The sequence below is a fragment of the Antennarius striatus genome, chromosome 21 (genome assembly GCF_040054535.1).
Source record: "Antennarius striatus isolate MH-2024 chromosome 21, ASM4005453v1, whole genome shotgun sequence".
Taxonomy (NCBI): domain Eukaryota; kingdom Metazoa; phylum Chordata; class Actinopteri; order Lophiiformes; family Antennariidae; genus Antennarius; species Antennarius striatus.
Window position 1 is genome coordinate 7,926,029 of NC_090796.1, and position 15,182 is coordinate 7,941,210.

A 15,182-nucleotide genomic window follows, 5' to 3' on the forward strand; every position below is an offset into this window, starting at 1 on the left:
ATATATGTATATATGTGTGTGTGTGTGTGTGTATGTATATATATATATATATATATATATATATATATATATATATATATATATATATATATATATATATATATATATATATATATATATATATGTGAACATGCAGCATGTGAGGATGTGCTGGCATGAGGGAGGTGCAGAGGGCACAAGAGGCCACATTTGGAGAATTTGTGGTAACAGATACATGTGCAGCTTCATAGAAGGGGAAGTGAAAGCTGAGGGCTGCAGCTGTTCATGTCTAGAAGGCTTCATCTACACCAGCAATAAGAGAAAGGAAGTGAAGAGCAGAAACTGGCAGCATGCCAGAGTAATCTGACTGTTACAACCCGCCACGAATGTGAGTTAAAGTGTGAGCATTATCGCCGTTTGTACACAAGGCAAAACAGTCAAAGTTCCATGTTTCAGACTTTTTCCTCTAGCTTGGTTATCCCTGGTGAGATAAACAGAATTAACACAAGGAAAATGGAAATCTGGTGTAAAAAGCTGTTGTGCTTTGATGCAGCTTACCAAAAGAGAAGTGTCCCCCTGGCATTGCTGGTTGACAAAGTGATTTGGCTCAAAATAAAGAAAAAAAAGGACATGCTGTTTGAGTCGCCACTTAGGTTGTTTCCTGTCATCTGTTCTCAAAAAAAGTCTTGGATTGTATAAAGTCACGATGACTGATGAGGTGTACTTGAAAGCTTTGAATACTTAATTTAAAAAAAATATTTATTTATTTTTGGGTGTGGTTACATGGTGTGACATGGTGCAGACAAACAGCGTGTATGTGTGTGTGTGTGTGTATACATATACACACACATCCACTATAAAATAAATAAATAAATATATATATATATATATATATAGTATATATATACAGTATATATGTACTGTATATATGATATAATGGTCTTTTCCCAGCAGCCATCGATGGGACTTCCATCCCTCACATGAGGGACCCATGCATGAGGAAGAACTCCCCACATTTCTTGTCTTACTGAGTCCTTTACTCTGTATTGGCATTATTATAACCTAGATTGCACTACAACATGTGAGTTTATTGTAACTGAGGTGTGTCTCTGATTAGGACTGATTAGTTTGACGTCTAATCTCGTAGGCCCACTGAATATTCACTGAGTTAAAGCCTAACCAATCCGGATTACATTTTATTTGTAGAAAATAAAAACTTTATTCACATGCCTTTCAGATTAATTTAGTGCAGACATTGTCACTGCCAATCCAGGTAAAAATTTCATTGCACACATACTGCTGTGATTTTAGGGTGGGTAAAAAAAGACAGAACATCTCCCTTAAGGACTAACATTTTTAAAAAATCAGCAGAGAAATGTTTAAAGACGTGGAGGAGAATGTTGTTTTTGCCTGAACTCACATACCCCCACACTTCGACTCCCCTTGTCACCCCCTTACCCATTTCAGAGACTCCCACTCTAAGCCCTGAGCTCCAGTATGAAATCAACATTGGGCCTGCAGGAAATGAGAGATCTCCACAGGAGATAGAAGAGGGAGGGATGATGGAGGAGGAGACAAAAGAAAAACAGAGAGAAGAACTATGGACTTAACTTTTGGCATGCAAATCTCCCCGTTTTATGTTCCCAATGTCTGTCTCCATCTCTCCTCCCTTCCCCGGCTCTGTGTCTATGAACATCTGTTAGCGTTGTGGGTTCTTGCATGCAGCTGCGCCTGCGTCTACATGCTAAAGCTAGCAGGACTCACCTTATGAAAGGCTCTGGCCTTGTTGTTTTTTCCTGGCACAGCAATTCGTTGGCTTAGCCAAGAAAGTGGACAAGCAACAAGCTATTTCAGCAGGGCCTTGTTTTTGTTATTCCACACTCAGCAACAACATGACCTTATATGACCCCTACCACCACCACCGCACGTGCACACACACACACACACACACACACACACACACACACCTCCGTTACACATGGTTCGAACACAGCGAAGTGTTCAAGGTGTAGGAGGTAGGACACGAGCGTACGGTGCACCAAACACAGATGAGTCTGCACTTTGCCTGAAATGTTTGGCTTGAAAACACACGAGAGGCTCCTTTAGGAGAGGCCGTCTCAAATGTTCTGTGCAGGGCCGAGGGGGTATTTTGACTTTCAACATGTACACACAAGCGTGCACACAACCGTTTCTGTGTCTCTGTGTACAGATGCAGATAAGTGAGACACACACTCATACACACACACACACACACACACACACACACACACACACAACACAAAAAGGGGTGGGGTAGCAATGAGGGGTTCGGTTAATGGCTTTTAAATTTCCACTGAGTGAGTGACTTACAACTGTGGAGGAGCACAGCTGTTCCTGATTTGGGGAACAAAGAGGGGGCAACAGCAGCGATCTGAGGGATCGGACCGGGCCAGAATCTCCCAGGAATGGCACAGATGTGTGTGTGTGTGTGTGTGTGTGTGTGTGTGTGTGTGTGTGTGTGTGTGTGTGTGTGTGTGTGTGTGTGTGTGTGTGTGTGTGTGTGTGTGTGTGCGCGCGCATACTTTCCTGTAAGTATCTGTGGTCATCTTTCATGTACTTACTTTGCTGCTTGAAGCCTCCTCTGAGCGCATGTTGGTACATGTGTCTGCTTGTGTGTGGGAGGCTGGGGGTGGGGGTGGGGTCATAGATTGTGGCTGTGGCCATAATCTACAGTCATAGATTATGGCCACAGAGGCAGCAGCAGAGCCAAGTGATTGAGGGGGTCAACTCACTCGGGAATAAACTCCAGTTGTAGAGGACAGGCAAAGAAGAAGAGGCGGCTCAGTCGTGTGAGATTTAATGCCGAGATAGAGGAACGGAGATGAGAGAGAGGAGCAGAGAGGGGATTAAGGCCAGAGCTCATCTAAGCATGCCAATAAGAGTTGAAAAATCTAACTCCAGCCAGGTGGAAAAAATCCAGCTCTCTGATCAAAGCTTTTCAATCCTAGGCGGACAACGACGCAGCGTGTTCGGACGCAGCCTCGCTGGAAGAGTTCATGCGTCTTGATGTCAAACTTTTTATAGTGGATTTCCATCTCTTGAAATACTGCTTCCTGGCCTTCTTTCCACACACACGCACACACACGCACACACACACACACACACACACACACACACACACACACACACACACACACACACACACACACCAAGCCCTTTTCTGTAGAGGCCCCAGCGCTGCAGTGCAGCCTTGTAAAACATAGCAGGTCAGCATCACATGACTCAGGTCTAGGATGCCGGAGTCTGGCCCTCTGCCGTGCCGGAGCAGGAGTGTCAAAGTACACATGGGTGGAGCTGAAGGAGAATGACGAAGACTGACAGCAGGAAGGGAAGCAGCGAGGCTGGCGTGTGGAGAACGGCTGAAGGGAAGTAAAGGCAACTAAGGGAAGAAATGCACACAGAAATGAATGTGAAAAGAATTCTACAGGGATGCCGAAACCACTAAAAGAATTTTATTTCCATCCCTCCATCCCTCCATCAACGACTCATCCATCACCATCACCCAAAAACAGTAACTTTTTCCTTCTCACCTCAGGTCTTAGATGCTCAATCAGCTGCAAACTGATGAATGGGATGCCCCCACCCCTCCTCTGCCCCCCTTCCCCTCACACACACACATTTAACTGAATGATTGGAGTTGACATACATATGGAACACACATCCTGGTAGCACTCAAACCAGTGGAGGAGGGGAGATGCAGCCCTATCAATGCATTCATATGCATTCACACACACTGTCTGCACACACAGAAAACACCCTTTTCCATCCAGCGTGTATGTCATGAATTCTTTCACCAGTGTCTCATCCTCTATTTCCCTAACTGCACATGTGAGCTATTGTCTTTCTGTTGTCAGTTTTTGGCTTCTTGTACTTTTAATTTTAGTGTCTTGTCTCATCTCAGAAATCATTTTTGTTGCTCTAAGCACTTGGATTGTGTCCCCAGAGGTCTGTGGATTTCCAGAAGGCCTGTCACATTAGTGGATTTCACATTGTCTCGTTTTCCGTCTCACTGTCATTCCCTCTTTTCCATTCTTTCTCATCTGTGGACCATTATAAGCGTGAGAGTACATTCCTGACAAGGTACAGCTGCTGAACGTTCTCTGTCATTTGGTAATCTGTTGCTTTTTCTTCTACTGGCAAATACGTTAGTGCAGATTTTTTCAGTTTTCTCTTTATGAAACAGTCTAATTCACATTAGACACAAAATACAGCTGGAGGGTGATGAGTTTTATTTGCAGGTATTTGGCCAAAACAAAAAGAACTGGACGAACAAACATGATCTTTCAAAAATTCCATTTTCTTTGTAGTCGTTGTGGAACACGCAAGTTCTTAAAAGTGCAACCAGTTAGAATAGATTTTAATATTTAGTCCCTCATCAGCAAGAAAAGGTGTTTTTCTGTTTGTTCCTATGATTTAGTCATTGACCTTCACCTCCTAAAATGATGTATGCTCAGAGTATGAAACTGTTTTCATCTCTACATCTCTACAGTTCTCTCTACAGTTCATCGTTGAAAATCCACTGTTACATCACAAAAAATCTGTCTTCTAATCTGGTCCGATAGTCAAGAGTCCACAAGTGTGACTCTGACTCTGAAAATGTAAAGCCTTCAGGGTTAATTCATGGAAAATTGATGAAACTACAAAAAGAGGCAACAGTTAAATGTTGGAAATGAAAAATGAGAGTGTATTTATGTATTTTTAGTGAGAGAGAAGGAGCCAATAAAATAACATATCAGGAGTGGACATCCAATGATGTGGATAACCTGATGCTTTTTCTGAACACACTTAGTTTACGATAAAAACATAACATACTAAAAATAATAACATATTTAAATGTTTTCTAAGAATGCAGCACGACTGTTTGTTGTACACCCTGATTTTTGAGCATCTCACCCCCCCTACACACACACACACACACACACACACACACACACACACACACACACACACACACACACACACACACACACACACACACACACACACACACACACACACACACACACACACACACAAACACACACACACACACACATACACACTATTAAAGTGTCTAGAAAGAATAACCTTACCTACCCCTCTTCCTCCTCCCCCCTCCTAACCTCACCTCTTGCTCCATCTTGCTCATCCCACATGTCACATTGCATTTCCCAGCAGCCCCAGGAAAAGGGCAGAGGCCTTATGAATTAACGTGGGTCGCTTATAGGAGCGTGGGTGGGGCACACACACACACACACACACACACACACAAACACACACCAACATGTCCACCCTTCCAACGTGTAAACCTTAAACTGGCTTTTGCAAAGATTGCTAAACAAACACACATGCACACACACACACACACACACACACACACACACACACACACGACACACACACACCTGTCACCTGCTTTAACCTGTGTGTGCTCTCTGAACTGCAAGCTGTATAATTCCTTTTTTTATTGACCTGTACACATGAATATATTTTAATATACTTTTTTAACCAGACCCCCCCCCCCACTATTCCAGTGCTCAATCTGACAGGACTACAGTTGCAGTGCAGAGATCCATCACAGTGTGTCCCAGTGGTTTTGAAGGGGACCCTGCCCCTGCCAGCCTCATCCCATCTGCACCCACTGAGGACAAGCTGGGCAATGAGGCCACCTATTGGTCAGCGGGAGACGCTGTTCTGCAGTGGGAGCTGGAAATATATGAGATGAATAACAGGTGGTATTGAGAGCATTCATCATCCACCGACAGTAAATTCACACAAGAAAATTGACATTGGCTCATAAGCATCTATCACAGGCAGCACATCGAGCTACTTGTGTTTGAGTGTGGAATGTGCAGCAGCTGAATCAGATGCAATGGGGCAGAAGGGATCTCTGTTCTGGTAGTTTCTCTTCTATATCAGCACGCCATGGTGTTCACATACACTTTTTCACCTTCATCTACTTTCTGGGGATGGTTCTTCAAAACTCCTGTTACTCCTGACGTACTCACACCTGCACGCTGGTTTTTCATGTGTCCATTTAGACCATCCTTTCCTCTAATTGGTTAATGGAGGGCAGAGGGGGTTAACTGTACACTAAAGGGGCAATCCCAGGAGCCTCTAGGAGTCTGCTTCACACCCACTGGACTGGAAGGGAGCCAAACTCCAGTCTCCACCAGGCCTCCCCTGATACCAGCCTTAGACTGGAGGGGACACATGATGGTTGAAACTCACACTATTGCTGATGAAATGTGAGAGAAAGGAGTTTTACATATATCATTCTAAGAATTTACATGTTATGAATTATCAAGGAAAGGACTTAAAACACTTCAGAACACCAATGTGACTCAATTATCAGTGAAAAAACAACTACAAAAATCACATCACATCAATAATATATCAAAGACTGATCCATTTGGTCGGAGAACAAATTCCAAGACAGAAGTTGCAGCGTCACATCAAACAGCCTGTCCTTTCAGCTCTTTAGAAAAAGAGTCTGTGGAAAACTGAAGCAATTTTTAGAAGCAGCGTCTCAAAGCTCAGTGATCCACAATGGTTATGCATGCAGCCCGATCCCAGAGGATAGCGCACAAAGAGACGAAGGAGGAGGAGGAGGAGGAGAAAGTAAGTGCGTGGATATGAGGAGAGATGATGATGTAGAGTGGAAATAGAGAGTTGGTGTCTTAATATTGACTTTATGACTTCAGGAAAGGTCACAGCGGTGGATTGAGTGAGTGATGCTGTCCCCTCTCTGACTTATTGTCTTCTCTCCATCTCTGTTTGCATCATTCAATGTGATTTTGTTGTACAGTATTATGAGGTGCATTCATTCTACTCACAAAGCATATTGAACTGCAAACAGAAAGCTGTTGTCACAGTGTGATATCTAACGTTACAGTCCAGAATTTAAGGAAGTGACAGTAATTAATGCTTAAAGTTGCTTCATTTATCATCATGGAATTTGTCTATAATATATTGTTGTGATATGTGTGGTTATTTTTCTGTTTGTGTGTCCATATTTCAATGAAATAAACCACCTGAACAGTTCTCACCAACGTAACAGAGTGGTATTATCCTCTGGATTTCATATTAATCTTGCGTGTGTTCATGGTACATGTTGCTTCTGCACAAGCTTTTAAAAGAAACATTCTGAGGACTTTGCAGAAGTCACAGCAATTAAAAGTAGAAATGCACTGGAGCACAAAGCTCACACTCGGATGCTTTGGTGGAGCTGCTTTATGTGTGTGTTGATGCTGCTGCATCCAGCTTTGAAAATGTGTAACGATGTATAACAAGGTGTTGCATTGGTCAACTTTCCCCTCTGTACCATAGACATCCCCTCTGGGGGTGTCGTGTCGTTCTTCAAAATCAGGATGTTTACATGTGCAAACGTATGTATTTACATGTCTCCTGGTCGCATCTCAGCAGCTATGATGGACCAGAGGTCAGAGATCAAACTGTGACAGCTGCAAATGTCAAATGCCTCATCGCCTGCTGTGTCTGTCACCTAGCGTCATTGTTTAGGACGCCAAGCAGTCAGCAGGAGGGTTCTGAAAGAAGGTAGAAAGCAGAGGGAAAGGACTCGTCTTGCCAGGCTGAGAGGGTGAACGTATGAAAATGAGGGTTTGTATAAAGTGATGCTGCATGAAAAGCCCCATTTGAATCCCTGTCACCTGCTAACGCGCGTTAAGATCAGATATTGTGTTGCAGGTAAGTAGGAGGAGGAATTTTTGGGGTGAAACGAAGGGGGATGGGAGGGAGAACGTGAGGGGATCGACGTTCTGTCTCTGAGCAGAAGATGTGGAGTGACGGAAGTCGACAGCCAATAGGGTGTGGGCACAGCGTGTGGGAGTGGGGGGGAGGGGTGAGAGCAAGGCCGGTACTGGTATTTCTACTCTGTCACATCGTGTTAGTGTGCAGCCGAGTATGACTGCTGAGCACACCATTCTGCACACACGGGGGGGGGAACCGCACACACACATTATCACACATTCACAAGGACACACAGTACTGTGCTTTAGTGCACACACACACATCACAGTCTCCCACAAGGACCACAAGGACATCCAAAACAAGGGAGCGCCGATGGAGGTTTGACAGAAACCATGGGAGAGTGCCCAACCTTCCAACTTCACTTCAATCCACTCATTCATTTTTCCATCACTGCAACACTTTGTCCATCCCATCAGCTATTTGTGGGTACAGTCATCACAAAGGCACATTAATTTCTTCTCCTCTTTCTCACAAAAATGTGCAAACGATTGGGGAAAAAATATTGGAAAATGATAAATAAAACCGAAATGAAATGTCTCAAAAGGCTTTTTTTTAATGTTGGGAACATACTGCAACCTGATGTTCTTGGCTCCGTGTTGTGGTAAAACAGACAATGTGCTGGTTGGGATTGTTCAAACCTACATGTGGAGACTGCACAGAGTTACGAATGAAGCATGAAGATTTGCTTTACTGCCATAAAACACATTGCATTGGGCGAGCAGAGCAGCCAGGAAACGTCATTGCCATTAAACAAAGATAATATGTTGGCAGGGGCCGAGCAGCCAGTCATCCATTCTCTGGTCACCGTATATAACATGGTTTAATGTCCGCAGCTCTGAGGCTTTCATGCAATATGCCTTTAGAAAATGACAGAAGAGGGTGGAGGGGAAGGAGAGGAAGCAAGTTTGGATGACAGTGCACCATTTTCATTGCCATCCCCCCTCAGGGAGGGAGAACAGGAATAGGTGATGGAGGCAGACGGAGGCAGAGATGAGAGAAAGTAATAGAGGCAGCAAGAATATTTCACTGTAAACGCTGCTTTCACAATGTGCACCCTGTGGCACTGGAAGGGAAAGGGGTGTGTGGGAGGGATAGGGGGGGCACAGATGGATGGATGAGGAGGTGGAGGAGATAGAGTGGTGAGGTGTGATGTGCAGTGACCCGAGCTCTTCTATGATGCCATAAACTTGGAAGCACGCTTCAGCGGCTTTGGCCAACGACAGAGATATAAGCTGTCCTTGGCCACCAGCTCTGTGGCCGTCTGTGTGTGAGGCTGGAGGTCAGCGGACATTCGTAGACATGCATAAGGCTTCGTTAGTGCTACGCAGAGCACACTGTGTGCTTATCCATGCACTTCCAAAGCATTCATAAAAAAATGGAATCACGGGTGGCACTAATGTGTTTTTGCATCGGATGTTCATGGGTGTACTTCAAGATTTAGGATTTTGTTTTTTTTTACTATGATTTTCTTAAATATTTCTCTGTGTTTCCAGACTTGACGGAATGCTAACACAAATGGCTTTAGCTTCACATGTACTGTACAGATATTGTTGTGGTATTGATCTTCTAATCAATGTCACAGGAGAAAAAGAACAGAAGAAGAAGCCAATTTGCCCACATTATTGAAAAATCTTTCAATCTAATAACCCCCACAGGCAGCATCGGGATTATCAACGGGAAACTGTCTGAATGGGCTCTAGTCCTTCAGGAGGGCAAAAGGTCTTCAGAGGACTGCTGGGGCGATCGATTACGGATGATATCATAAATTGGTTATTTAATTGTCAATGAGTATTGGTAAAATAAACCCCATTTGGGGTGACTACCAAACACTGAATCACACTAAATGCACCACTGCATTTACAAATTCAACTTTAATTCAAACTGGTTCTAAATTATAATCCTGTTGAAAGACAAAAAAAATCAAACAAACACAGTGTGTTACACAATACCTACACTCACACTCGTCTACACAGGCAAATTAATTTTTATTCGCCTACTGTTGACAGATCTTCGATCAGACAGAATTACTTTCTTATCTTATCTTATCTTATCATATCATATCATATCATATCATATCATATCATATCATATCATATCATATCATATCATATCATATCATATCATATCATATCATATCATATCATATCATATCATCTTCTTCTTCTTTTCCTTTCGGCTTTTCCCTTCAGGGGTCACCACAGCGAATCAATTGCCTCCATCCAGCCCTGTCCTTTGAATCCTCTTCTCTCACACCAACTACCTTCATGTCTTCCCTCATTACATCCATAAACCTCCTCTTTGGTCTTCCTCTAGGCCTCCTGCCTGGCAGTTCAAAACTCAGCATCCTTCTACCAATATATTCACTATCTCTCGTCTGGACATGTCCAAACCATCTCAGTCTGGCCTCTCTGACTTTATTTCCAAAACTTCTAACATGTCCTGTTCCTCTGATGTACTCATTCCTGATCCTATCCTTCCTGGTCACTCCCAGAGAGAACCTCAGCATCTTCATCTCTGCTACCTCTAGCTCTGTCTCCTGTCTTTTCCTCAGTGACACTGTCTCTAGACCAAACAACATCGCTGGTCTCACCACAGTTTTGTACACCTTTCCTTTCATTTTAGCTGAAACTCTTCTATCACACATCACCCCTGACACTTTTCTCCACCCGTTCCATCCTGCCCGTACACGCTTCTTCACCTCTTTTCCACACTCAAACCTATGGAAGTCATAGGTTTGATTCACATCTTTGATTTGGCAAAAGTTTTACGCCGGATGCCCTTCCTGACGCAACCCTCTGTATTTGTCCGGGCTTGGGACCGGCACAATAAGACACTGGCTTGTGTCCTCTTGCGGCTACATTATCATATCATATCATATCTTATCTTATCTTATCTTATCTTATCTTATCTTATCTTATCTTATCTTATCTTATCTTATCTTATCTTATCTTATCTTATCTTATCTTATCTTATCTTATCTTATCTATATAATACATGCTGAATATTGTTTCAAAGTGAAGAAACTGGAGCCAAGTCATCGACTGCTGTGGCAGAATCGATCTGTCTTCTCCTGAGCGTCATCCATAGATGACTTTGCAGAGTGACTCCATATGTTGTTAGTCAGCAGGGAGCGCCTGATGTTACTGAGGACACAGGTAGTACAGGGGAATATGTCATCACCTCCATATCTCCTGTGTTAGTGTGAAGGGAGCTGCTGAAAACAGATGACCTACATTTTCTTGGAGACACACTCCAGCAGGGAGGCCTCCAAGGATTCAGAAACAGACAGAATGAAGAATGGAAAAGAACAGAAAGAGAGAAAAAGATGGTCTAATATGGAGGTATAGAAAGACAGAAACAGTTACTCTTCCAGTTGTCAAGGCAGACATGAAAAGGTAGAGACGAATTGAAAGAGGGGAAAGTTTGAACTAATCCTTTCCAACTCTTCCCTCCGTCTTCTGTGGTTACATAAAACACATCTAGAATTCAGTTCTGTGCACATCAAAGAGCCTGCACCGCTTTACAATCTGCATATATGATGTGTCCAGGGAACGGCAGGAGGGAGGGCGTGTGTGTGTGTGTGTGCGTGCGTGTGTGTGTGTGTGTGTGTGTGTGTGTGTGTGTGTGTGTGTGTGTGTGTGCGTGTGTGTGTGTGTGTGTGTGTGTGTGTGTGTGTGTGGGTATGGAGTCAAAAATAATCTTCTTTGGGGTATAGTTGATGACTTTACATTCACATGAACTACTTGTATCAATATTATACTCTCATGAATAATTATACATTTGACCTTGAAGAACTCAATACACACGTTTGAAGAGTCTTGCCTAAAACTTGGATCACGTATTAGGGGATGCCTGTTTCCTCTCAGCTCCTTGGTCATGGACCAGAAATTTAAAATGCAAAGTAGCCACGCCCTCTTCCTGGAAGTGGGCGTGGCTTCGACTGACCAGCACTGTACTCCAAAGAAAAGCCTGACTCCCTCCATCTGAAAGTATCCTTCTTACGAAAACAGCATTCATCACTAAAAACAGAGTTGATTTATTTGGCGTGTTGTCATAAGAATTTTCTGGGGTGGAATGGTGGAGGGAGAATGTTTCAATGTAATGTGAAGAATTATCTGCAAACGCCTCAAGGAAAGAAAACAAGAATCAACAACACCACATGGGGAATTACACCCCCAGGAAATATGACAACCTGGAATGGGGTACTGTATTACCAATTACAAGGCACACAGACTCACTGACTGGAGAGAGACATGCATCAAAATATCAAAAAAAATTTTTTACCATAAAACAATGTTGGAAAATATGATTTACTTCTTTGCTGGAGCATTATTTTAGAATATGATTAAAATCTTTAAATATTCAGCAATACTGCAAATATTTTGAAGAAAGAAAGCCTGCATGTGCTGAGACCCCAGTAGCCAGAATGAAAGGTGTTCTTATAGGGGTTCTTGTGTGTATTCATCACATTTAGAAACAGTGACCTGCACACTGAGTACCGCTACAGTAATGTGGGTTTACTGGACCACCACACACACCATTGAATCAAGGTGACTGCAGGGATTCGTGTTTTTACAGGTTCCTGTTGCACTGCTGCCATCTATTGGTGACAAAATGAACTCACCTGAAGGTAGCAGTGCTGTGGTGTGGCATTATCAATACAATTCATTTTGCAAATTGGTAAACATATTAATCAACCTTTTTTCTTTTTTATAATTGTGCTTTCATGAGATTTGGGGCTTTCATGTTGTTGTTGTTTTTGATGGTATAAAAGTGGTTTCCTCAATAGATGGATGAGAAAAACATCAGCATGAAGTCCAGCATGTTTTATTTGTTTCTCACATCAGCATTTGATTAGAATTCATTTCAGCCTTCCTAGTTTTTATGAAAAGCCCAACATCCCCCACACAGGCGTCCATTGCAGTCACAAACACAATTACACAGACAATTAAACAAATAAACATGTTAAATTTTCCCTTCATAACATGAAGATTTATCAGAGGACACCTCCAATAGTCATAACAAGTCCTATTCGTATCACTTCTTTAACAGAGGCGTATAGTGATGACAGAGAAATCAGTTCTCTAGTATAAAACTCTCCACAAACATCCAAATGAAACAGCAACAAGTGAAAAAACATGTTTAAATGAAATAATCTCTCAGTTCAATAAGCAGTGACGCTGGGTGTGAATGTGCTTCTCTGCTCATTTCTGGCTTGTTGCCAGAAAAACTGTACTATACATATTATAGTTACAGAAACACAGCTGGAAATTAATCTCATACACATCTGTTAACAAATACAGGGTGCACTTATGAAAGATACACAGGAAGTACAGACAAAATATTTATGAGGCTGCCAAAAAATTCAGTCATATCAGTGATCAATTAAAATAAAGTATTAATATTTAATCTCTAATATTTAGTAAAAGTGAACATGAGGTTGAATCATTGTTGATTGATTACATTGATGATGATGTGAAACACATTTAGCAAAAGTGAAATCAGCGCTCTGGCTTAATGCAACTTTCTTTTGGCATGATCACATTCAGGTTAATGGGATCATTAATTTTAAAATCACAGAAGAACTCCACCCTGATCAATGATGAATTCACTAAAATGAAAATATACTAAAATATACTAGAAAATAAAATAACACAAATAAAATGTCATTGATAAAGGATTATTTATGCTGATGAATTTATTTTACAGTAGTCAGGTTAATCATCCAGGGTTTATTGATCATTATCTGGCAACTCAAACATTATCAGATTTAAATTTGTTTTATGAAGACTTGAATGATCTTCCTCAAAAATCTTCCAACCCTAAACGGAAGTCCAGTTACCTCACGTTTCAAGACACTCTTTACTAATACTATAATGATCTGCTTAACATTTATAAAGTCAACAGTTAGATCTCCATCTGATAAACCTTTAATAAAGACACCTTATTAAAAACAGTGATTAAAAAAAGTCTGTTTGCAAACTGTCTTCAAATCTACACACAGATGATTTATCTCAGTCTTCCAAATGCTCATTTCCTTGTCTTGTGACTGCCTACCATGAATTTCTTCATCAAGTCTACTTATAAATCAACAACAGTCTCGACCTTCAGAGGAGCGTGAGGCGCTGGGACATTCGACTCAAGGCCGTCTCACACCCTAAACATCCTGCTGCTCACATATCTTCCATGTCTGGGCTTGTGTTTGACGCTGGAGACCTTTCTACTGGAGCTGCTCCCCAGAGACCCTTGATTCAGTCTCATGCCTCTGCTGGACATCTTGTCTGATGAATCCTTCTCCTGTGGTTTCTCCTCTATACACACTTCCTCCTTTTTGAGGTTGTGGAGGTCCTCACAGATGTAGACAGACTGCTTCTGGCCTGAACAGAGCCACTTCATGGTGCAGTAGACAAGCTCCAGACAGCTGGAAATGGCGGCGATCAACCCTACGATGAAATAAAAGCAGAGGAAGATGGTTTTCTCTGCAGGACGGGATGTGAAGCAGTCCACTGTGTAGGGGCACGGGAAGCGGCTGCAGGGGAACTGGGCCTCCACCTTGAAGCCGTACAGGAACCACTGGCCTGCTAGAAAGCCAACTTCTGCTGCTAATCGGAAGGCCACATTGACGATGTAGAACCTCCTCAAACGGAATTCTTGGGACTCTTGGCTACTGATTTGGTTACATTTGGAGAGAGTGGTCCACTTGTGATGGTGATGCATAGAATACATGAGGAAAACCAGGGAAGGGGTGGCGATGAGGACGATGTGAAACACCCAGAATCTGTACTGGGAGATGGGGAAGGCCATGTCATAACAGACCTGTTTGCAGCCCGGCTGCAGGGTGTTGCAGGCAAACTCCTCTTGTTCATCCTCAAACAGGTCGCTGGCGACGGTTCCCAGGATCAGTATCCGAAAGACAAGCATGAGAAAGAGCCAGAAGCGACCGAGCATTGGCGACTGGGCCTGAAGGCTGTCGAAGAGTCCGCCAAGGATGCCCCATTCCGCCATCGCTACAGCCCTGTCCTGATCTCTAGAGTAAATGCTGCCAGTGATTAAAGAAAGGAACTAACATGCGTCTTATCATCCTGATTCACTCTCATGTTGTTTATTTACCCGATGCAGAAGTCATGGTTTTGTCTTCTCCTGGTCGTACACGTCTTTGGACAAACCAGTTGGTTTTCAGCAAATAAAAAATGGAGTGGTTACACTCTGGTCCTTGTGGACTCTCTCCGGCTGGCATGAGACTGAAGTCTGCCTGAGTTTGTTCAAAACCAGAGGGCGGCAACGGTTCAGGAAATTCCTGCTGCCCATCATGAGCCCCACACATAAGTGATGTTTTCCCAAGAAAAGCGCAGTCTTGATGAGCGTTTCAAAGAACTTCCTTGGAAGGAAGGAGCCGATCTAAGCAAAATCATTAA

At 42.8% G+C, this 15,182-nt stretch overlaps 1 protein-coding gene across 1 annotated transcript; it reads right to left on the reverse strand.

The window, feature by feature from the left end:
• Positions 1-12,593: 12,593 nt before the first annotated feature.
• On the reverse strand, positions 12,594-15,128 carry LOC137588592 (gap junction delta-3 protein-like). The gene has a single exon (XM_068305744.1). The coding sequence runs from the start codon at positions 14,770-14,772 to the stop codon at positions 13,918-13,920; it is 855 nt and encodes a 284-aa protein (XP_068161845.1). The 5' UTR covers positions 14,773-15,128; the 3' UTR covers positions 12,594-13,917.
• Between the last annotated feature and the right edge of the window lie 54 nt (positions 15,129-15,182).

Coding starts and splice junctions, on each gene's coding strand:
- LOC137588592 (XM_068305744.1), bottom strand. CDS start 14,772: ATGGCGGAATGGGGCATCCTTGGCGGACTCTTCGACAGCCTTCAGGCC.